This window comes from Sciurus carolinensis, chromosome 17 (genome assembly GCF_902686445.1).
Source record: "Sciurus carolinensis chromosome 17, mSciCar1.2, whole genome shotgun sequence".
NCBI lineage: Eukaryota > Metazoa > Chordata > Mammalia > Rodentia > Sciuridae > Sciurus > Sciurus carolinensis.
In genome coordinates this window covers 14,173,717-14,196,010 of record NC_062229.1, presented here as the reverse complement: position 1 = coordinate 14,196,010, position 22,294 = coordinate 14,173,717, and the positions used below count along the sequence as shown (strand labels likewise).

At 53.4% G+C, this 22,294-nt stretch overlaps 3 protein-coding genes across 9 annotated transcripts; 2 read left to right on the top strand and 1 right to left on the bottom strand.

Annotated features, from left to right (window-relative positions):
- Window positions 1–626: 626 nt before the first annotated feature.
- Ccdc159 (coiled-coil domain containing 159) lies at window positions 627–6,665 on the bottom strand. 2 transcript variants are annotated; one of them, XM_047532211.1, is made up of 13 exons: window positions 6,540–6,665; window positions 4,984–5,102; window positions 4,500–4,888; window positions 3,986–4,019; window positions 3,673–3,761; window positions 3,500–3,581; window positions 3,094–3,289; window positions 2,527–2,594; window positions 2,374–2,450; window positions 1,919–2,040; window positions 1,607–1,689; window positions 939–1,040; window positions 627–761 (listed from the first exon to the last, which is right to left on the bottom strand). In XM_047532211.1, exons 1-13 carry the CDS (start codon window positions 6,545–6,547, stop codon window positions 757–759), a joined length of 1,374 nt encoding a protein of 457 aa, XP_047388167.1. In that variant the 5' UTR covers window positions 6,548–6,665; the 3' UTR covers window positions 627–756. The 2 variants fall into 2 exon arrangements, with proteins under 2 accessions (XP_047388167.1, XP_047388168.1); XM_047532212.1 differs by lacking the exon at window positions 6,540–6,665 and having other exon boundaries at window positions 5,024–5,098.
- A 145-nt stretch (window positions 6,666–6,810) lies between these two features.
- Window positions 6,811–9,172, top strand: Tmem205 (transmembrane protein 205). 4 transcript variants are annotated; one of them, XM_047532208.1, is made up of 4 exons: window positions 6,811–6,954; window positions 7,475–7,583; window positions 7,686–7,849; window positions 8,826–9,172. In XM_047532208.1, exons 2-4 carry the CDS (start codon window positions 7,484–7,486, stop codon window positions 9,129–9,131), a joined length of 570 nt encoding a protein of 189 aa, XP_047388164.1. In that variant the 5' UTR covers window positions 6,811–6,954; window positions 7,475–7,483; the 3' UTR covers window positions 9,132–9,172. The 4 variants fall into 4 exon arrangements, with proteins under 4 accessions (XP_047388164.1, XP_047388163.1, XP_047388166.1 ...); XM_047532207.1 differs by having other exon boundaries at window positions 6,949–7,080; XM_047532210.1 differs by lacking the exon at window positions 6,811–6,954 and adding an exon at window positions 7,038–7,058.
- Window positions 9,173–10,306: 1,134 nt separating this feature from the next.
- On the top strand, window positions 10,307–19,524 carry Rab3d (RAB3D, member RAS oncogene family). Of its 3 annotated transcripts, none has more exons than XM_047532452.1 (5): window positions 10,307–10,482; window positions 12,079–12,363; window positions 13,030–13,148; window positions 13,232–13,356; window positions 16,881–19,524. In XM_047532452.1, the coding sequence occupies exons 2-5, from the start codon at window positions 12,136–12,138 to the stop codon at window positions 17,066–17,068; spliced, it is 660 nt and encodes a 219-aa protein (XP_047388408.1). In that variant the 5' UTR covers window positions 10,307–10,482; window positions 12,079–12,135; the 3' UTR covers window positions 17,069–19,524. The 3 variants fall into 3 exon arrangements, with proteins under 3 accessions (XP_047388408.1, XP_047388407.1, XP_047388409.1); XM_047532451.1 differs by having other exon boundaries at window positions 10,308–10,431; XM_047532453.1 differs by lacking the exon at window positions 10,307–10,482 and adding an exon at window positions 11,823–11,859.
- The last annotated feature ends 2,770 nt before the right edge of the window (window positions 19,525–22,294 follow it).

Here is a 22,294-nt window from a genome sequence, read left to right as displayed (position 1 = left end):
CCCCAGGCCCCTCCCCTCACCCGGTGCAGGCCGCCGCCTGAGCCCCCGCTCAGCTCAGACGGCCCCGGCACGGCGGGGCAGACAGACCGACGTCTGGTCGCGCTGGCGGACGCGGAGATGGAGACTCTGTCTGCCCCGCGGGGCGGTGCGGCGCAGGCTCCGCGGCCGCGGGAGGGGCGGGGTCTCCGGGAGCTTCATTTGCATCGCCCAATGGGCGGGGCCTTGCGGCGCCTCCGGAGCGTGTCGGGGCGGGGCCTCGGTTGCTCCCCGGAGCCAGGCGTGTTAGCATAGATGAGGGTGGGAACGGAAGCACGGAGGTGGAGGAGGAGGACCCTGGGATGGGAGGCGTTGAGGGGGACGGGAGGGCGGGGCTTTCCAGCATGACGCGGAACCGCGCCACGCCCCTCTGGGCCTCAGTTTCCCCATTTGGGCGTTGGCAACAAGGGCCAGATCCTTAGGTCTCCCCAGAAAAAAAGGTTCTGTGACCAGTGTGGAAGAGATTGTCTGGTCACTCGTGTCTGGACAGATTGACCCTGACCTTGTCATATACTAAATCTGGTCTCACTATCCCCTGATTCTAGGCCCACACATTTCAAACAGCCCCTGGGGTCTCTGCACCTTTCCTGACACTGAGAAGTAAATGGTGGGATTAAATGGGGTGAGGAAGGAAAGGAGCAAGCCCCCAGGGGCGGAGGAGGATCTCGGCTAGTTTATTTTCTGTCTGGAGGGGTCTTCAGGAAGAGCAGTCCCGGCTGCTCAATCTGTGGAGAGAGAGGATGGGTCAGGTCCTGGCCTGGCCCACGGGACCCCAGGACTTCAGGTCAGGGACCAGATGCCCAAGTAGGGAGCTGGGGGTGGTCCTGAGGGTCTATAGCGTTGGAATCAAGGGCAGGCCAGGAGCAGAATGGATAGGGTGGGGGGCCAGGGGAGATCCTCACCAGTTGGGAAGGATCGACTCTTCCCGAAAGGTGGCCTATCGGAATCTGAGTCTGAGTCCCAGGAGGGGAGCGGAGGGCTCAGGCATCTGTGCCCATTGTGGCCTGTGGAAGAGACATTGTAGCCCTTCACACAAGAGCTCTGAATGTGACCCTGAATGACCCCTGGACGAAACCTCCAGTAACTCCTTAATGTGACTTCAGAACATTACTTAATGTGACTACAAAATAAGACCCAACAGCTGGGCATGATGGCACATGCCTGGAATCCTAATGACAGGAGGCTGAGACAGGAGGATTGCAAGTTCAAGGTCAGCCTTAGCAACTTAGTGAGCCCATCTCAAAATAAACAAATAAATAAAAGGGCTGGGGATGTGGCTGGCTGGTTAAGTGCCCCTGGGTTCAATCCCCAGTACTGAAAAAAAAAATGCTAAATCCCCAAAGATGTGACCCTTGGGCTGGGGCTGTAGCTCAGTGGTAGACTGATTTCCTTTCATGTGTGAGGCACTGAGTTCGATCCTCAGCACCACATAAAAATAAAGGTACTGTGATGATCTTTAAAAAAAAAAAAAAATGTGACCCTCAAATAGAACCTCTGAACATGACCCCCTCCAGGCAAAGCTGGCTAATGACTCCACCCCCCACTTCCAAGTGATGCTCAGTTCCCTCACCCCTGAGGCTGGAGGCCCTGGGGTGGACCCCGGAAGACATAGTAAGGCCATCGATAGAGTTCTGCAGCCCGTGCACAGCAGACCTATGGGGAGATGGGGAGATGTGGATCCCCAGACACACTGGACTGCACAGGGTGGGGACTGCAGCAGGAGTAGGGCAGGGAGAGCCCTAGTGGAGGTGAGTCCTGTGGGGACAGGGAGGTCTGGACTCAGGTGGGTTCCAGGTTCCAGTGGTCACTACCAGATGGAATTGGAGGGACCTGGTTAGATGAGGATCAGAAGGTAGAGGTCAGACTGGGGGCTGGGCATCACCATATGTCACTCAGTTCCTTCTGGAGGTCATCCTTCCAGCAGCCATTGCCTCCCAGTGGCGTCTCCTCAGTCTCTGGCCAGGCAGATGGCTCATACCCCTGCTGCTTCATCTTGGTCAGGACCTGGGATCCACAGGGATGAGAGATCAGACACAATAATAATAATGACAATGGTGAAAGGGGACCATTACGTAACACGCATTATATGCCACGATGCATTCAAAGCACTTAACCTTCAGTTAACACAGCTACCGGATCAGGGAGGGATAGGTCATTACTATACCCATTATACAGAGGAACAAATTGAGGCCCGGAAATGCAAAGTGACTTACCCATAGTCGCACAGCAGTAAGTGGCAGAGTTGGGATTTGAACCCAGCCTCCAATCTGATGGTAGAGGCTGGTAAAGACCCCCATATCCTCACTTTGCACAGGGTCCCCCATCTGCTCCACTCACCTTGCGGCATTTCACCTGTGTCTTCTGCATCTTTTGGATGTTCACCAGGTTCTGTGCAATCTCCTCCTCCTGTGCCTCTGTGGGGGGAGGGGGCTCAGGGGGACGAGCACAACAGAAGGGCCCCCCTCCTGGCTGTAGGCTCCAGGCACTCACGGAGCTTCTGATAGATGAAGGTCACCTCCTCCCGCACCAGCTCCAGCTCCTCCCACAGGAACTTCTTGCTGAGGGGACAGGACAGACTAGACCCAAGTCGCCTACTCCCAGGGCTCCTTGCCTCCCAGGTCCCCATCTGTCCAACTACCTATCACCCCAGACTCTGTCCCCCACACCTGCCTGCCTTCTTCTCACTACTGCCCCTCTACCTCCTACTCCCAGCCCCAGCCTCTCCTCCTGACCTCCAGGCTTCCACTCTCTCAGCCTCTCTACTCCTTTGGCCTCCAATTTCCTGCCTCCTGCCCCCCTCAGCCTCCATGCCACCTCCAGCCTCCTGAGCCTCTAGCCTCCTTCCCTATACCACCTCCAACTTCCTGTCTCCCCTGCCTTCGGGTCTCCCGGTCTCCTCTGCAGTCACCAATCTTCTCTAAGCCACTCATCCTTTCCTCTTGTCCCCCAAGCCCTTCACTGAGCCCTAGTCCCCCTTATCCAGGCCTCTCCCACTTCCCCCTGCCTGGCTTCTCCTACTTCTCACAGCCGTCAGGATGCCCTCCTGCCAACACCCACCTGTCCCTGATTTCCTGGGCCAGCAGCTGCAGGCAGCGGGTGGTGCGAACCCGCTGCACTTCCTCGCTGTCACGCAGGGTCTTCTGCAGCCCCCGCAGGCCTTGGGCCAGAGCCCCATAGAGCTCCTGCCGGCTCTGTTCTGTGTCCCACTTGTGCCCTTCCTTCTCTGCCTGGCGGCCCACAGGGCTCAGCACCTCTGCAGAGAGGTTGGGACCTTGACTGAGCCCTGAGGTCAGTTTTAAGTCCAGCTTGCCCTAATCATGACCTGGAACTCAGACTGGCTGACCCTGACAGTCTGATCCTGACCCTGAACCCAGACTCCCCCAACTCCTCCCAGGCTAGGATGCCAGCCTGACCCTGACAGAACCACCCACCAGCCTGACCTTGACTTCCATCCAGTCCTTACCTTCAAGCTGCTGGATTTTGATTTGCTGCAGGCAGCTCTCCTTCTCCAACATGGTCACAGAGTGGTTCAGGAACTCAAAAGCCTGTGGGGGAAGAGGTCAGGCTTGGTGTAGGAAGGAGGGCAAAGGGGGAAGAGGGGGCAGGGCTTGCTGAGGACAGGGCTGGATGGTTTACCTTGGTCTGAGCCTGTAACTGGCTCTTGAGTGACTCTAGTTCACATCTCAGGAACTTCTGGGAGTCAGGAATCATCACGGTGGTCTTACCTGTGGGCAGAAGTAAGGGTGAGCTGGGTGGGGGCAAGGGCAGTGCAGAGTCAGCAGAAGCTCAAAGTAGGGATAGAAGCCGGGGTGAAGTGCAGACCAGGGGTCTGCTGAAGCTGGGCCTGGGGTAAGTGGGCAGTGATAATGGTGGTCACCTGGGCAGTAGAGGGCGGAAGGAGGAACTGCCAGGTCTTTCCCACAGTTACATTGGGAAGGAGGGTTCTCACCTTTGACTTTGGAAGAGCTGGTCTCCAAGGGCTTCTAGGGAAGGGGGACAAGAAGGGAGTGGAAATTTGGAAGGTTGAACCAGAGTCAGGTCTACCCAGATCTAGGAGTCCCAAAGCACGAGCGCAGGCAAAGCTGCCTCCAGGCACATCCGACTTGCACATGCTCAGAAGTGCACTTGTGTGGCACATCCCACATGTGTGTAGACCTGTGGGCTGCCCCTGACAGCAGATGCCAGCCCTGTCCCTGCCTTGGGCTCAGGCGATGGCCCTCCTCTGTAGGGGCGAACAGCCTTGACAGTGTGTGCAGTGGGCATCAACAGCACTCCAGACAGTTGCCGAAATACAGACACACAGACACCCAGCCTCAGACACAGCCATGCATGCTGAGTTGTAAGGCCCAGGGCAACCACTTGCTCGCATCTCAGACGCACAAGCCAAGTCGCAGACAGAGGCACGCACAGCAAAATCCCCGCCAAATACACCCAACTGCACATGACTTCCATTCGCTCCTTACATTATGGAGATCCTGATGAGAGGAGGGCGCTGTTCTAGGTGCTGAGCACGCATAGCTTGAGTACCCTTGAGGGTCCCCCTGCCCCATAGTCCCTTCCCTAAGTCCCACAGAAGTATATTGCAGTGTTTTCTTGGACTGGAGGGGTTTCCTGGGTGGGGTGACCTTGGCTGGGCTGTGATGCCTCTTCAGAAGGTCCTGGTCATTACAGCGCTCCTGCTGGTCTGGGTTGGAAAAGGAGGGAGCCCCATGTGGCTGAGGTCCCGAGCCCCACCCTGGCTTCCAGTCTGTGTTCCTCACTGTGTCCTCAGTAGCAGTGGGTCCCAAGGTCTCTGCTTCTGTGGTCCTGGTCCAATAACTCCTACCGTCCACAGCTTTGTCTGAAGAAGACCCTAGTAGGGAGGGCTTCCTTGAGGGACAGGCCAGAGCATGACTTGCATCCCTGGCCCCTCCCCCCTCCAACCCTAAGGCAGCCCCCTCAACAAACCCCAGTACTTGGCACACTTCCCATAAGCAGGCAAACACACGTTGGCGGGTGAGGGAGATGAGGAGCGACAGGGGACAGAGTAGTCCTGGTCCAGGGGTAGGCCAGCCAAAAGAGGGTCACTGTGAAGAGGGGACAGGGGTTTCTGTGAGACCAACCCTCATGTCCCCGCACCCCAGACCCTGCCTGACAACCAAGAGAGGCCTCAGTCCAGAATATCCAGTCTCTCAGTTAAGGTAGAAACTGGATGAGAAATGATCCCAGTCCCAGAGGTTAGGCTGAGCAATAAGGAAGACCTAGAAGACTCCACAGAAAGAAACAAGGCCTTGGAATAGCCCAGAGATGACAAGGACCTTAATACTGGGCCTTAAAGGGAGGGCCCTCCTGGAAGCAAATAGCGTGTGCAAAGCCCCGGAGGTGTGAGACCACAGGTTCTGTGTTGGTAAATTCAGGATGGCTGAAGGCAGGGTCCAGGAGGAAGCAGCAGGAAGTCAGCAGAGCGGCTCACATAAGGCACTGAAGCCAAGCATAGGAGTTTGGGCCTGGCCCTACAGGTAAATAAGGTCCATAGAGGGTGAGCAGGAGAGGCAGGGCATGTCTATTAAATACATGGTAGCCAAATTTGAACCCAGGCCTGTGCCAGATAAGACTGGGAACAGAAATAGCTCAGCTCTGGATCTCACATGACCCCTCCTGTATAGTCAGTGCTGACACAGATGGAAAAACCGGGGGCAGATCTGTTTGGAAAAACTTTCAGGTGCCCTGGGTTACACTCAGCTAGTTCTCTAAACCCTCTACACCTTTCTCTTCTGTAGCCCTTGCTGAACCCTCAGCCTGGTGTCCTTCCCTTGGCCCAGTCTACCTGGAGGCTCCTACAAAACCCTATTTGGCACATCATCGGAAAACCTCTTAGTCCTTTTTTATGGGTTCACATTTTGAGTGTTCACTAAGTCTTCACACCCACCCTTGTAATGTACAAGTTATTTTTCTTCCTGAATTTTCTAGGCTACCCCTTCAAGAGCCACTGATTGAGGGAGAACCTCATCCCCTGAGGCAGTAGAGCCTCCCGGATAAGCAACGAGAGGCTCCAGCTGGATGGCCTGAGTTCAAACCCTAGCTCTGCCTCTTCCCAACTGTATGGTGTTGAAGAGTTATTGGGCTTCTCTATGCCTCAGTGTCTCCAACCTCGAAAATAGGGTATCACTGCATCCACTTTGCGGGGTTGTCATAGTTAAGTATATTGATCCATGTCAATGCTGGCATCAGTAGTGGGAAGCTCAGTGTTTGTTCTTGAATGTCACGCTGAGGACCTGAAGACCATGGGAGCTCTGGGAGATTTGGAGGGGGGGAAAGGAAAGCCATATCTGAGCTTCAGCTCTAGGAAGTCCTGCCTGCTTTCCCCTCCCACCTAGGTTGATCGATTCTTCCGCGGTCTTCCCGGGAGAATTCTTTGGGAAAGGGGGCGGGGCCATCAGCCTGGGCCCCGCCCCCAGGTCGTGAATCCTGCACCCGACAAGCTCCAGACCTCCTTCCATCCCCACCTACCACAAACCACCTACCTGTTCATGCTCTCCCATTGGGGACCGCGAAGCCAGTCCCCAGCTGTGACGCTGAAATTTGATCCTGTGGGGACACCATCGTATTAAAACGCGCGGAGACCGAGGGAAGAGTCACAGAGAGGGGTGTGGCCGGCGTTTCAGCTCCGCCCCCCGCCGAGGGACCCGAAGGCCTGTTTGGTGCCTTAGTAGCCGCGATGTCATTGGATGAAAGCTTGGCGAGGGGGCGGGATTCCAGGCTGCTTCTTGCTAAGCCGATCATTCAGTATCTAGAGGGCGGGACCGGGGCTGCAGATCTACTATCCGATTGGTTTCGGGCTCAGCTGGAGGCGGGACGAGGTCCTGTTTGGGGCGGGACCCGACCTAGGGCTGGAGGCTGCCGCGGAGGCCCGCGGTGCACCCGGAGCGCGGGAGTGAGGTACGGAGTTCCGCCCGCGCGGCCCCAGCGCCTCTGGCCTCCGACTCCGGGTGCTCCGGGCAGAGGCCCGGGTACCCAGCAGAGGGGTCGGTGTCCTCGATGAGGTTTGGGCTTCCCCAGGATCAGGTGGGGCCTTCGCGAGAATTTGGGAAAGGGTCTTCAATAGGATATGTCGGGTCCTGTTAGGAGAGGACGGTCCTGGCTGTGAGAACTGGGTCGCTGGAAGGATGATCTCTGAAGACCTAGGGCTGCGGGCTTGAGCTGTTGGGACCGAAACTTTAGGGTCTCAGAGGTGGCACAAATGTTGGGGTTTTCTAGGGAGCCTGAGATCTTGAGGGCTGACATTTGGTGAGTTGGGGTCGGGGTTGTCACTGCTTTGGGTCTTCCCCACCCCCACTCCTGGGCTGCTTTCCCTGGATATCTGTTGGATTGACTGTGACCCTCACCCTGAGCACACTCACAGAGTTTGAGGCCACAGGGCAAAGGTAAAACTCTGAATCACTTGGTGCCTTGTTCCCAGGGCTGCAAGATGGAGGAAGGCGGGAACCCAGGAGGACTGATTAAGGTGGTCCATCTACTGGTCTTGTCAGGTGCCTGGGGCATGCAAATGTGGGTGACCTTCGCCTCAGGTAGGGACCCTCTGCCTGGTCATCATGGGTACCCAGGGTGGGGATCAAATGGGAGGGGAACCCGGAAGTGTCCTAATAGGTGTGTGGTCCCCCACCTCACAGGCTTCCTGCTTTTCCGAAACCTTCCTCGACATACCTTCGGCCTCGTGCAGAGCAAACTCTTCCCTTTCTACTTTTACATCTCCATGGGCTGTGCCTTTATCAACCTCTGCATATTGGCTCCACAGCGTGCCTGGGCTCAGCTTACATTCTGGGAGGCCAGCCAGGTATGTGGTCTTGAGTGCCACTATATTCTGGAGACTTGTTTCCAAGACCCCAATGACCACCTGTGATCATCCCTTTGAGGAAGAAAGGAAACATGCCCCTTCTTCCTGGCGAAGACAAAGTTGGATACTGTATATCCTTGAGCAGTGCTCAGCCTACACAACTGTCCCCAGCAACCCTGTCTATCCTCTAGTAATCTTTCTGTTGGCTGTTTCACCCTCTCTTCTCCATGGCCAGGCCTGCTGCCAAGCTGAGGTGACTCAGCTGTGCTGGGGCGCTGACCCCAGCTCATTGTTTAAAAAACCAGCCCAACTGGGGATTTAGGGTTCCCCACCCCCATCTGCATATGATCCCAGCCATGAGGCAAGGGACCATCTCTGCATCTCAGATTTCTCTACCTTGCTTTCCCTCTGCCCCCTATGTTCCTCAGATGCAGGTGAGGCCTGACAGGTGTTTCAAGAATAATCTAGAGGCAGAAGAGGATTCTGGGTAACTAGAATTTCACAGATGTTTTATTCACTTCCTGTGGACTCAAGCCTGTGGAGTTTGGGCTGAGGCCACAGAGGAAAGAGCTGGGCTCCATGTTTTGGGGTAATGAGGCAGTCAGTTCTCTTTCCTAATTTTGGGAAGAGAGATCCTTAGATTGCCTTAGTTTAGTTTAGTTTGGGGGGGTACACAGGAACTGGGGAGACAAGACCCTGCACTGTGGACTTCCAGGCTGGGTGTCAGAGGAGAGAAGGCTCAGGGGAGTTGGGGGAATAGGGGAGATGGAGCTGCTCCCTGGGCCTTTCCTTGGGGGCTGTTGGCTCCAAAATGTGCTTTGGGTCCTCTTTCTGGGTTCAGGGAAGGAGGGGTGGCTGGCTTTGATTGAGTGCTGTCTTGATAACATTCTGGACTGTGAGGATGCAGAAGGACGCTCCCTAGACCCCTCTGACCCCCCAGGCACAGCTTACCATCTCTTCCTGCTGTCCTTGCCAGCTCTGCCTGCAGCTGCTGAGCCTCACCCTGGCTACTGTCAACGCCCGCTGGCTGGAGCCCCGCACTACTGCTGCCATGTGGGCCCTGCAGACTGTGGAGAAGGAGCAGGGCCTGGGTGGGGAGGTGCCGGGCAGACGCCAGGGCCCCGACCCGTACCGCCAGCTGCGGGAGAAGAACCCCAAGTACAGTGCTCTCCGCCAGAACTTCTTCCACTATCATGGCCTGTCCTCGCTTTGCAATCTGGGCTGCCTCCTGAGCAATGGGTTCTGCCTCGCTGGTCTTGCCCTGGGCCTCAGGAGTCTCTAATGTGCACTGTAAATGTCAATAAACGTTTCTTTGGAAATGGCTTTTGGTCCTTTTCTCCCACCATGAGAAGTAGGGAGGGGTGTGTGTGTGTGTGCACATGCGTAAGGGCAGCCGAGGTCCTGTCTCCCTGTTCACATGGCATGTTTGGAATGTTAGTTATTACAGCCCTAAGTCTCTCCACTAATGATGCCCATTTATTGAGCACCAGCTGTATGGCAGGCGTGGTGCTAACCATTGCACATACAATGTATTGCTGCAACAATAGCTGGTTCTGATCCCTAAGGGGCAATTGCATTTCCTATCCCACTGACATTGGGAGTGACTGTGTGACTTGCTTTGGTCAGTGAAATGGAAGCAGATGTAGCATGTGTCTCTTCCAAGGAGAAGTATTACAAGACAGGATGTAATATGTTGCATTTTTCCCAGAAAATGAGAACCCGACGTTGGTTATTGTGTGCTATGGAGACTTTGGTGCTGTTTGTTACTGAGCATATCCAGGCCCTTCCTAACTAATGCACTGCACTCATTTCACCCATGTTGCAGACTTAAGAGGAAGCTACTGTTCCCCTGAGAGAGTGGATGTGCAGCATTTAGCCAGTTGCTCAAGGTGGCATTTGCTTGAATTCCAAGAAATCCTGAACTATTGTAACTACTCTCCTACTGGCTTGAAGAAAACGGTGGCACCTCATTTAGACCTAGATGCCTTTTTATTTTTAAAGTCAAACCTTACTGTGTGGCCTCAGGCAAAGAGCTGCCCCTCTCTGAGCCATGGTTTCCTTATGCATAAAAGGTAGTTTTAACTCCAAGAGCCCTTGTGAATGTTGAGCAAAGGGATGCAGCTCACTTTAGGACCAGGCACTGCCCTTTACCAACACTAACTCTGATCGGAATCCTTACACAGCCCTGCGAGGTGGGTGCTCTTGCTATGGGTCACTTGAAGGATGGGAAAACAGGCCCAGAGAGGTTAAGTAACGTGTCAAAAATTACAGGACTAAAAAGAGTCCGCGCTCTTAACCGCTAGGCACATCACACGGACTGTCGACCCGGAGTAGGAAGAAGGCGACGTTTACCGGAGCGGCGGTCTAACTCCGAACGCGCGGGGTAGCTTCCCGCCCCTCCCACCGGTGTCGACGAGCCCCGCCCCGGAGCGGCCCTGCCCCCCGCCGTCTGGGCGGAGCCCGCGCGGGATCCGGGTGGTTACGGGCTGCAGCGGCGGCGACTGCGGGGCCCGGGTGGCGGCCGAGGCCAGGCCGCAGCGAGTTCGGAGGCGGAACCCCGCGGGCAGCGCCCCTGGCGCGAGGTGATCCCTTCCAAGGGAGCGCACCCCGCTCCTCCCCTGCGCGTCCGGCAGGTCCGGGAGCCGGGGCTGGGAGGAGGGCAGGGGGCTGGGGAACAAAGGCGAGACTGCAGGGGACGCCTCTTCCTTCTCCCCCACGCAGCTGGGCTCCGCCGGCAGCGGTGGTGGGGCGCGGGCGGGGCACAGAGCCCAGCTGGGGACATGCGATGGGACCATATGGTGATGGGGGAAGCAACTGCGCTCCTCTGCACCGGCTGGGGTGCCCGAAATACACTGTAAGGGGACAGATCCAAGCCCTCCGGGAACCCTTACGGTAGCGTTAGGCGTGAGGGAGGGTCGGCAGATGGTCAGGAAGAGGTGGGACCGGTGACCGACAGAGGTGGGGCGGGGCGGGGGCCCTAGGCTGGCAGCCCTGCCCAGCGTGCTTCTCTGCCCCTCCTCAAACTCGTTCTCCCGGAACACGGGGTGGGGCCCGGCTTGGTCCTCGTTTAAAATGGACAAAAGCCCCAAAGGAGGTTGAGAAATAGCTTTACTCAGGCTCCCCGAGCCTGTGTGCCTTCCACACATCCAGGCTTTCTGCAGCCTCTTGTGCTGGGGAAACTGAGGCACGGGGAGGGAAGGAGGGTTGAAGGTGCGCCCAGGACCCGGCGGATTGGGGGCAGATTGAGGACAGATGCACGCTCATGGGATAGAGTGCCTGGAGAGCAAGGAGCAAGCTGCAGGTGGCGGTCCTATAACAGGATTTGTTATAATTAGGTGGCTGGGATTACTTGCTTGGATTTTCGACTCTCCACCTGCCTCCCTGGTCTGGGGCTGAGGCTGGGGTGAGTCAGCCTTGGCCAGAGGCAGAGAGGCCCAGCCCCTTTGACAAACAGAAAATAGCTGGTACCTACTTGGGAGCACCGTGGGGCTTTAAATCCCTGGATGTGTCCACAGGCACCCCCTCACCCTGGGAGTTGGGTGGGTGGTGGGTAGAACATGCACCCCAGTGACAGACACCTGCCAAAGTCAACACCCAGGCCCTGGGAAGTCTACCTTACTGGTCCCCCCACTCTCAGCAAACACCTGGGCTTCTCAGCTGCTCACCCTGGGGCAAAGTCCACACCAGCAGCTTCTGCAGACTTCTTCAGTGGCCAGAGGAGGCATCCTGTGTGCACCCCCACATCCTCTGCCCTGTATCTGAACCCTTAGCCAGGCTTCTGGGCCTCTGGACCGGCGCCCCCAAACCCACCATAACAAAGACTCAGTTTTTCCTTTGTGTGAAGAGTAAACAGCAGTGTTATTTATTGAGCACCAACTATATGCGGGGCACTGTCTTATAACCACTGGTGTATTGATAACCTCCTGCTGGGCAAGCTTCTCCCTCTTACAGCTGTGTCCCTGGAAAACAGGCATAGCCATACTCCCAGGCCAGGCACAGCGGCAGACTCGGTAAGTGCTGAATGACTAAAGAAACTCACTTTAGGCTCCCAACTAACCACCCTTTCAGGTAGGGACTGTAACAGAATCCCATTTTTCAGAAAAGGATGATGAGATACCGTCAGAGGTGATACAGCCGGGGTTTCTTGACCTCCAGCTGGCACAGCGGGGATGTAATCCCAAGCCAGGTGGAAACATGGAGCTGTAACTGGAGTCTGATTCCCCCTGTAGGACTCACCTTTCCCAGCTGAGGACTCCAGGCCTCTCCCCCAAGAGGCTCCTGCCAAGATGGCATCAGCTGGAGACCCCCCCACGGGCCCTCGGGACGCCGCAGACCAGAACTTCGACTACATGTTCAAACTGCTGCTCATCGGCAACAGCAGCGTGGGCAAGACGTCCTTCCTCTTCCGATATGCCGACGACTCCTTCACACCGGCCTTTGTCAGCACTGTGGGCATTGACTTCAAGGTCAAGACTGTCTACCGCCATGACAAGAGGATCAAGCTGCAGATTTGGGTAGGCCAGGCAGCTCTGTGGTCTGTGGCAAAGGCCACAGCCCCTCCAGAGATGTTCATTAGAGGGTTCGGGTGGTGGGGAGGGTTTCCCAGGGGAGGGAGAGTGGCCCAGAGTTGGGGAGGAAGGTATTATCTATGGGGTGACATCGTCAGGGTGAGGAGACATGCCCTAACCTGGGTGTCCTACTGAGGGCCTGAGAGAGGAGATGGTACTAACCCAGGGCATGTTTGAAGTGCTGGTGACAGTGAGGAAGTGGTCAGGAACCTTCTGAGGGGCAAGCCCAGAGACCCCCCCCACTGCCTGGTCTTCAGAGCCACACCCTTGTCCCCAACCCACTGCTGGTCCAGAGCATGGTAGTAACAAGTGACTAAGGTGTCCTGTCAAGATGGCACCCTCTGACCCAGGTGGCTCTTGGTGGTGGTTGTTAAGTTGGCTCTTGGACATGTGGTCAAAGTTGTTCATAAATCTGTGAGAACCCTCAAACTGGGAACCCCTGCAGGGCGGGGGGCGCGGGGCTCTCCCTTGAGATCATAGGGTTCTTTGAGAATGAGTCCATGTCTCTCCCGTGACTGGGAGCACCGTGCAGTGTCCCCCTCAGACAGGGTCCTGCAGGGTTTGGGTGGAGACAGGGTGGCTTCTCACCACCTGACCCTGCTGTCCGCCTAGGACACCGCGGGTCAGGAGCGCTACCGAACCATTACCACCGCCTACTACCGTGGCGCCATGGGCTTCCTGCTCACCTACGACATCTCCAACCAGGAGTCCTTCGCCGCCGTGCAGGACTGGTGAGTGCTGGCTGACCCCTGGCCTTTGACCTTTGTCCTTTCCCTCCAAGCCCTCAGCCCCCGCTCACGGCCTGCCTCCACAGGGCCACGCAGATCAAGACCTACTCCTGGGACAATGCCCAGGTCATCCTGGTAGGGAACAAGTGTGACCTGGAAGACGAGCGTGTTGTGCCTACGGAGGATGGCCAGCGACTCGCCGACGACCTTGGTTAGTGCTGCCTGGGCCTGGGGCCCCACGCCTCCCAGACCAAACCCTCATCCCACCCTCGGGTCCCAGATCCAACAGCCACCAGCCTTTTGAGGATCCGCCCAGAAAAAACACCCATGGCTGTGCCCCTTCTCCATTTAGAGTGATTTCTGGGGATCCATTCATAGGAACTTCCGTGCCCCGGGAACTTAGTTCATGGAGACTGGAATCCTGAAACAGCAACTGGTTTTTCTCTTCAGTCTCTTATGTTACATCAGGCAGCATAAAACCAGTCTGTTACCTGTTTGTGTGCCATCTGCGATCTGTGAACACTTTTAAGCCCTTTTTTTTTCTTTCTGCTGGAGATGGTACCCAGGGCCTGGGCCGCTAGGCAAGTCCTCTATTACTGAACTACATTCTCAGTCCCGGTTTCTTTAGTTTTAAATGGCTGTAAAAAAAAAAAAAAAAAAAAAAAAGAGAGTGGGCAATATTTCATGACATGGGAAATGTATGACTGTTACATGTCTGTAAGATTTTATTTTAACTTTTTAAGTGACACAATAATTGTCCGTAGTAATTGGAACACGTATGGGGTTCAGTGTGATAATGAGGTACCTGTGTACCATGTGTGATGATCACATCAGAATAATGAGCATTTCCAGTCCTTACACATTTATTATTTTTTTTACTCTTTGGAGCCTTTGAACTCCAGTCATTGTGAAAGACACATGAAATTCAAATTTTCATGTTTATAGGGGTTGGAGATGCAGCAAGACCCAGGGTTGGATGCCCAGCCCTACACACACACACACACACACACAAAGAGAAAGGTTAAAAAAAAGAAAAAAACACCTTGCTGTTCATACCTGAAGCTTTCCTGAGACACAGCCACACTCATTCATTTTTGTGTTTTGTGGCAGTGTGTGTCCTGCAGTGACAGAGCTGTGTGATTGGCGACGGATGGATGGTCCGTCAGCCTGAAAGCTTCGTTCTCCAGCCCTTTACCTCTAAACCATAATAGTCCCCTTTCCATTTTCATTCTTTTGTGTTGAGACAGGGGGTTGCCCAGGCTGGCCTTGACCTTGTGATCCTCCTGCCTCGTCCTCCAGAGAAATTTGGACTCCAGGCACGTGCCATCCCACCTGGCTTCCCTTTTCATTTTTTACGTTGATTTGTCAGAGACGCTGTCTTGGTTTTGTGGGGCAGGGCCTTGGAAGTGGTGAAATCGGTTATGAGGCACCTGCAGGTTATGCATGTACTTGCAGGTATCATCCGCCCCTGCTGGCAGAAGACACCTGGAGACTTGGGGGGCGGGGGAGGCCCACGCCCTGTCATTAGGTTTAAAATATGGGAGCACAAAATAGAGGACAGAATTTGATCCCAGTGCTGGGGGATAAAAGACATGCACACCTCTGCTCCCCACAAACCCAATCCCAACATGTGTGTATTTCTATAGGAAAAAGCTCACACAGGTAAGCAGCAGAAGCGCTATTGGTCATGGTTTCCAAGTGACGTGATTGCTAGTGAGTTTTAGATCCGTCTTGATGCTTTCCTTAGTTTCTAGTTTCTCTAGTGAATTTCTGTAGCGAATATACTCAGATATGTAAAAAATGCAGCTGTGTGAGGCAGCGGCACACATAGATAAGGAAACTCCTCATTTGCCCAAGGAGGACAATGTGGTGGCATTGCTGTCACTAGGCACAGAGCAGGAGATACGAGTTCATGCCTTCCTTCCACCATTCATTGGTTCGTGGTTCAGCAGACTCTTCCTGAGCACTGGCATCGTATGTGTGCAGTCCTGGGTTTGGTCCCCAGGAATTAAAAATAAATTCTTCTAAGTGCCTGTCAGGCACAAGGTCTTTAGCTGTGGATGCAAACCCTACCACTTGGAAGTGATGTGTTCTAATAATGGAGATGGACACTAAACTGATAATATAATTATATATCTAATAATTACAATTATTGTGTGAGATCCCAGGGTCTCACACATGCTAGGCAAGGGCTTCACTGCTAAGCTACACCCCAGCCCTTTTCATTTTATTTTGAGACAGAGTCTTGCTAAGTTGCCCAGTCTGACCCCAAATTTGTGAACCTTCTGCCTTAGCATCCCGAGTTCCTGGGATTATTGATGTGTGCCACTGTGCCTGGCTAATTTTTTCAAAAATTATGAGCTATGGGGCTGGGGAGATGGCTCAGTTGGTAGAGTGCTTGCCTTGTAAGCACAAGGCCCTGGGTTCGATCCCCAGCACCCCCAAAAAAAATTATGAGCTGGGCACAGTGTCACATACTTGCATTCCCAACTATATTGGAGGCTGAGGCAGGAGAATGGCAAGTTTGAGGCCAGCCTCAGCAACTTAGCAAGACCTGTCTCAAAATGAAAGTTAAAAAGGGCTGGTAGAGCTCCCCTGGGTTCAATCCCCAGAACCACTAGGGAAAAAAAAATAGGTTTAGATGAAGGGCTTTACATACGCTGAGTCCCCAGGTGCCCCTCATTACATCTTTATAGTGCTTGACACACAGGGATTGAGGCCTCTTGTCTGTGCTGTGTGTAATGTGGTAGTGGGAGCATTTTAATTGTTGGCCCACCATGCCTGGTGGCACTTGGGGATATGTCGGAGGACCGTTCGGGAACAGCTGCATGCAGGTATGCCCTACAATGACCTTAAAGACTTTTGGAGAGCATTGTCACGGACACCCTTGTTTTCAGGTTGATGGGTCACTTTTGCTTCTTTTTTTGAGGTTGGGTCTCACTGTGTTGCCCAGGCTGGCCTTGAACTCCTAGGCACAAAGAATCCTCCCACCTCAGCCTCCAGTAGCCGGGACTGCATGCACATCACTGTGCTCAGTGCTGGTGGGCTACTTTTAGCAGCTGGGCACGTCCCAGAGCATATGTACCACCCTGCACCTTTGGGAGGACAAACTTTTCTTTCTTTTTTGGTGGTGGGAATTGAACCCAGGGCCCCACCCGTGCTTGGCAAGTTCTTAGCACTGAGCTACATCCACAGCCCTTTATATTTCATTCTGAGACAGTGTTGCTAAGTTGCCCAGTGTGACTTTGAACTTGAAATTGTCTGGAGTGGCTGGGATTACAGGCATGTGTGAGTGCACCCAGCTCTTGGCTCCATTTTCAAATAGGTGCCTGGCTTGGCGGGCCTCTTTGGACAGCAGAAATTGGATCAAGCTGAGCTGTAGCCTGCTGTGGACACTCATGCCTACTGGACAGCCCGTGCCTAATGGACATTATTGCCCACACTGTTACAGCCACTGCCTTGTGACAAAGAAATTCTTAGGATCATCCAGCCCAGGGCTGCTGCTGCAGATTTTTTATTGTCATTATCAGTAGCAGCATCAGCAGCAGTAGCAACATCATTTTTCACATTTTACAAATGATCAAACTTTGGCTCAGAAAGGCTAAGGCATTCAGCCAGGGTCCCACAGCAGAAGAAAGGGCAGAACGGGGCTTGGAGCCCAGGCGTGTGGGATGGCACAGCCCGGGTCCTGCTCCTGGGGAGTCTCATGGGTGTCTCCACCTTGTGTCCATCCAGGTTTTGAGTTCTTTGAGGCCAGCGCCAAGGAGAACATCAATGTGAAGCAGGTCTTCGAGCGCCTGGTGGATGTCATCTGTGAGAAGATGAACGAGTCCCTGGAACCCAGCTCCAGCCCAGGCAGCAATGGCAAAGGCCCGACCCTGGGGGACACCCCACCCCCCCAGCCCAGCAGCTGCAGCTGTTAGGGCTGGCCCTTGACTCCCACCTGCCCCCTCCTACCTCTGCAGGGACTGTGACTGAGGCATGAGCCACAAGGGCATCTCCAAGCTCAGGGCGCCCCCTTCCCTGCATGGCTGTCTCCAAGCTCAGGCGTTCCCCTCTCCATGTCACCATGGTCAGGAAACCCCCATCAGAGGCCGCACACCCCAGGGGCTCAGCTCCACATTTCAGGCAGAGGCTTGGGGACATTGCCATGCACTAGCTTGCTGCTTCCCCAGACCTTTTAAAGGGAGCGGTGGGCGGCATGTCCCACCGTGCCTGGAGGAGGGGCCTCCGCAGTGCCTTCGACTCCAGATCCATTCTGTGCTGAGCATTGCCTGGTGTTTACAAGCTGGCAGAAGATGTCCTCCGGTGTGGGTTCTCCAAGTTAATCCTGGGAGGTGTGGGGGGAGGCCCTCTTTCTCAGGTCCCCCAGCTTGACTTCAAGCCTATCCCACGAATCTTCGAGACTCCAAGGTTCCAAGATGGGAAAGTGATTTTGGCCCCTGTAGACTTCTCACTCTGGCTTGCAGACTGTCTCCTTGTAAAAACAGTATCAAAGCTTATGGGACAGAGTGGGTCAGACCCCCACCCCCATCAGGGACTCTAAAAGTGCTTTCTGAGCTTCCCTGGGATTAATGTCACTCTTGACCAGGTCACTGTCTTGGTTGATCCGCTGCATCTCTGATCCTGAATTGAATTCTAGAACATTCTAGCCATATCAGGTAGGGCCAAGAATTGCCCAACCCTTAGCATTCCTGCTTGGGGCTTTCTGCCAGGAGTTAACCTCAGAGCCAGGAGACTGGGCCCTCCCTCCCAGGCCCTGTTGGTCTGGTTGTCTTTTCAGCAAGATCTTTCCAAATCTTACATCCTGCTAGAAAGGAAATTGAGCAATGCTGCCACAGCCTGTGCTTGCCAGTGACTTCCTGATGTCAAGTTTGGACTTCTCCAACTTTTGAAGACCCGGTGACTAGTTCCTGAGCCATGTCGTCCCATGGGTCCCAGGGCTGTAACGTTTGTGCCAGTGGAGGGTTCCCTTCTAAAGGATGCTCTGGGGTCAGGAAGGAGAGGTGGGAAGGTGGGTTGCACCAGCTGTTGTCATTGCCTGCACTTGTGGACACAGCTAGGGACCGGCACGTCCTCCTTCTGAGGGGCAGATGTGCTGTGGTCAGTGTCAGGGAGCCCACAAAGCTAGGACCCCAACTTGGAGGATGGATGCCGATCAAGGATCTACATCTTGACCCTGGAGCTCAGAGGTCCTTCCTGCCCACTGGGGTCCAAGCTCACATGGCATGGCACCTGTCACTGCTTTGAACCCCCACTGACCCCATCCCAGGACCAACACTGTGAGGATGCCTAAACGGATGGTTTGGGTCCCCACCACCCTAATGCCACGTCCAGGCTGTATGGCCAGCCTGGCCCCAGCTCATGCAGCAAGAATGATTTCCTGCAGTTTTAATAAGCTCTACCTCCTCCCTGGGTATATGTGTGGGAAAACCTGGTTCAAGTTCAACTTAAATGACCAGACTGAAATGGACAAATCCTACGAAAACACACAGGAGGGTATCTGAATATTTGAGGTGGGAGTCAAATTTTTCTCCTTGCTTTAATACCAAAGTCAAAGCATCTTAGAAAGGTTTCTTAAGATGTGTCAGGATTTTGTTGGCCAGTCCATTGTTCCTAAGCTGCAGCCCTGAAATGAGGAATCAGTGCGCCATTAGTTGAGGGCCAAGTTTCTCATCGCCCATGTGATAAAAAACGGCTTAGGCCACATCTTGAACCTGAACTGATCTAAGTTTTCTGTTTACATTTGATTTTTCAATGGTTCAGCTTCAAGTAGCAACAGAGAGGGCTGCCTTGGGGTTCTCTCAAGACAAAGAATAATGTGGGAAATGTTTTTTTGTATCTTCCGAAAATAGGACAGGTTTTAAATTTTATTATAGTGGGGAGATTTAGCTCAAAATGATCACAAGGGAACTGAAACCAATGTCCTCCTGGTCAGAGTGGGGAGGATGTTTGTTGAGTTTATAAACAGAAATTAAATCAAAGGCCGTGGGAAAACCACTTCTCAGCTCCCGAGGTATGAGGTCAGGAACAGCTACCCACCAGTGCCTTATTATTTCCTCTTAATAGTCTGCCTTTCCATGGGCAGCTTCAGTTTGAGTTTCTATTTTTCTTTTCTTTTTGCTTCTCCGGGGATCACATTCTTGCATATTTCTTAACTCCTCCACTTAGACTCATACAGGGTGAAATTTGGTCTCAGTATTAAGGCGATAATTCTGCTACTGGCTCCTCCCTGACAGTTCTGAAACACACTACTGAACCGACTCTTGGCAGGTCATTTATATCCTGAATGTGGTTCTGTGTAAGTGATTCCTTGTTGTCCAACTTGGAAAGATGTGCACTTTTCTCCACATGAAAAAATAAATCAGTTATGCCTGAATGCATTTGCTTTTGTTTCCATTAGTGAAATGCAGCTTCCAGGAAAGGGGTGGACAGTCAGCCGAGGGTCATTTGTGATGCAGCAGAGCCCTCATCAGACCTGGGGCTGCCTCTTGCCATGCCCCATGCCCAACACTTTGGTTCTGGAAAGTTCCACCTTGTGGTGGAGGGCAGGGAGGGTGATATTTCTCCAACTAATCCTAGTAAGTCTGTCCTTCCCACAGCAGCCACAGGTGCCTCTGAGCATTTGAGTCAGTATGTCCATCCTCTGCTCAGAACCTTCCACAGCTCCTACTTTATTTGGGGTAAATGCCGAAACCCTCTCCCTACAACCCACAAGGCCCTGTATGATCTGACTCATCATGATCCCACTTACCTCCCTGTAGTTGCCCCCATACCAACCACATTGGCATATTTGTTTTTATCCAAATATACTGAGTGCATACCTCAGGGCCTTTGCACTGGCTCTTCCCCCTTTCTGGTCCACTCTCATCCTAGATAGTCTTACATGGCTCCCCTCCTCTCTTTTAGGTCTTTGTATAAGACCCACCTTCTCATTGACACCCCTGTTTAGTCCTACAACCTCTCTCCAGTGTCTCCCCCACCCCAACTCTCTCCTTGAACCTAACACCTTGATCACGCTCAGCACATGCTCTACCACTGAGCCCCATCCTCGGTCCCACTCCAGAGTTTCGATGTCCCTTCCTCTGCACTTGATATTCCTCCAGAACCCCTAAATCCTAAAATACTATACAATTTACTAGTTTAACTTAAGTGTCTCCCTCACAGCTCCAGTGCAGGGATTTTTGTCTTTTACTCTGACACATTTAGCTGTTTCTGACTGTGATAAAATAAAAAATAAATATTTGGTCTTTGTCCCCAGGGGTTCCTAGCAAACAGCTTCTAAATAGAATCTCTGGAGAGAGAAGCGTATCTTTTGCACACCAACCAAGTGACTGGTGATGGGGGTGCTTCCAGGAAGCTGTAGGGTGGGGTTGGGTTGCCAGAAAGACCAAGGCTGGGTTAAGGGGTTACTTGTAGTTCCACCCCTCAGCTCCCTTCTCACCTTGGGGGCAGGACAGAGAAGCTGGACATTGGACCAATGGCCTAGAAGTCAATCAACCATGCCTAAGCCTAAGTAATGAGACCTATAAAGACCCCTAAATGAAGGTGTTCAGAGGGCTTTTGGGTTGGTGAACACACTGAGATGCTGAGACGGGGAAGCTCTGCACACCGTCCACCCCACCCCGCACCGCTGGGCTGTTCCTAAGTCTGATCCTTCATCACTACCCAGCAAAGGCAGGGAAGCGTTTAATTGCTTACTTCCAGAACCAGTGAGTCATTGTAGCAAAGTATTGAACTTGGAAGAGGGAAGATGGCAGGAACCCCCAGACTTTGTAGCCAAGTATGACAGATGTGTGGGTCACCAGGGTTGAGTGTGTCCCCAAAGTCATGTTATTTGGAGGATTTGGGGTGGTTATGAGGCTTAGATGAGGTCATGAGAGTAGGGACCCCCATAATGACATAATGGCTTCATAAGAAGAGGAAGGGGACTGAGCTAGCACAAGTTCTCTTTCTCACCTTGTGATGCCCTGCGACACTAGAACGCTGCAGAGTCCCCACCTGCAGGAAGGACCTCACCAGATGTGGCCATTAGATCTTGAACTTGCCAGCATTTGGAATCACGAGTTGAATTTTTTTTTTTTTTTTTTTTTTGCTACTGGGAATTGAACTCAGGGGCGCTTAACCACGGAGCCACATCCCTTTTTAATATTTTGTTTAGGGACAGGGTCTCACTGAGTTGCTTAGAGTCCCATAGAGTTGCTTAGAGCCTCACTAAGTGGCTGAGGCTGGCTTTGAACGCGTGATCCTCCTGCCTCAGCCTCCTGAATCACTGGAATTACAGGTGTGCACCACCACCACCAGGTTATTTATTTATTTATTTTTAAATTTTGAAACAGGGTCTCACTAAGTTGATGAGGGTCTTGCAGAATTGCTGAGGCTGGCCTTGAACTTGTGATCCTCCTGCCTCAGCCTCCTGAGTGGCTGGGATTACAGGCGCATGCCATTGTTCCTGGCTCCCAATAAACTTTTATTTTGTATGTGTTACTTGGTCTGTGATATTGTTACAGCAAATAACAACAATAACAACCAAAATGGACAAGGACACCTGGGAATTCAAGTGAGGGCAGTTTTGTGAGATTGAGCCCTTGGAGTGAAAGAACCCCCTTTGAAATTAAAAGCAACTTTCTGATAAATGCTTTTATTCCTTGCGCTGAGGTGGACTCCAAGGAAATGAAGACTGACGTATTCTCCAGCCAGCACAGCCTAGCTGACTACGCAGCACATGCCCGGCCTTTTGTCCCGCTGTGCCTCCTCCTCTCTTATAAAAGCTTTCTGCCCCCACTCCCGAGTCCCCAAAGATGGAGACTTGAGACAGAAAGATCCTCGACTTCGAATAAACCTATTTTCCTCGTGGCCTGTGACGGGAGGCAAAACCAGATGCCACCAGGCACAAAACTGTCCCGTCTCACACTAACTCCAGGTAATTTGGGTCAGAATGGAATTGAATTGTAGGACAGCCGGACGGTGTCCACAGAGAACTGGAGAACTGCTGGGTGTGGAAAGCCCCACATGTGTCTCCAAGGCTGAGAGGGGGCTGGGCTGGGGCTCAGTGGCAGAGCGCTTGCCTGGCACGTGTGAGGCCCTGGGTTCCAGTCTCAGCACCGCGTACAAGTAAAGAAGTAAAATAAAGGTATTGCGTCCATCTA

Excerpts from the sequence above, each read along its gene's own strand:
- Tmem205 (XM_047532207.1), top strand. The coding sequence starts at position 7,054 with ATGAGGTTTGGGCTTCCCCAGGATCAG. Across the intron at positions 7,081-7,474 it reads TTGGGCTTCCCCAGGATCAG|GGCTGCAAGATGGAGGAAGG; the intron begins GTGGGGCCTTCG and ends CCTTGTTCCCAG. Across the intron at positions 7,584-7,685 it reads GTGGGTGACCTTCGCCTCAG|GCTTCCTGCTTTTCCGAAAC; the intron begins GTAGGGACCCTC and ends CCCACCTCACAG.
- Ccdc159 (XM_047532211.1), bottom strand. Across the intron at positions 4,020-4,499 it reads CTCATCAGGATCTCCATAAT|AAGCCCTTGGAGACCAGCTC; the intron begins GTAAGGAGCGAA and ends CCCCTTCCCTAG. Across the intron at positions 3,582-3,672 it reads AGTTACAGGCTCAGACCAAG|GCTTTTGAGTTCCTGAACCA; the intron begins GTAAACCATCCA and ends CTTCCCCCACAG.
- Rab3d (XM_047532452.1), top strand. The coding sequence starts at position 12,136 with ATGGCATCAGCTGGAGACCCCCCCACGGGCCCTCGGGACGCCGCAGAC. Across the intron at positions 12,364-13,029 it reads GGATCAAGCTGCAGATTTGG|GACACCGCGGGTCAGGAGCG; the intron begins GTAGGCCAGGCA and ends CTGTCCGCCTAG. Across the intron at positions 13,149-13,231 it reads TTCGCCGCCGTGCAGGACTG|GGCCACGCAGATCAAGACCT; the intron begins GTGAGTGCTGGC and ends CTGCCTCCACAG.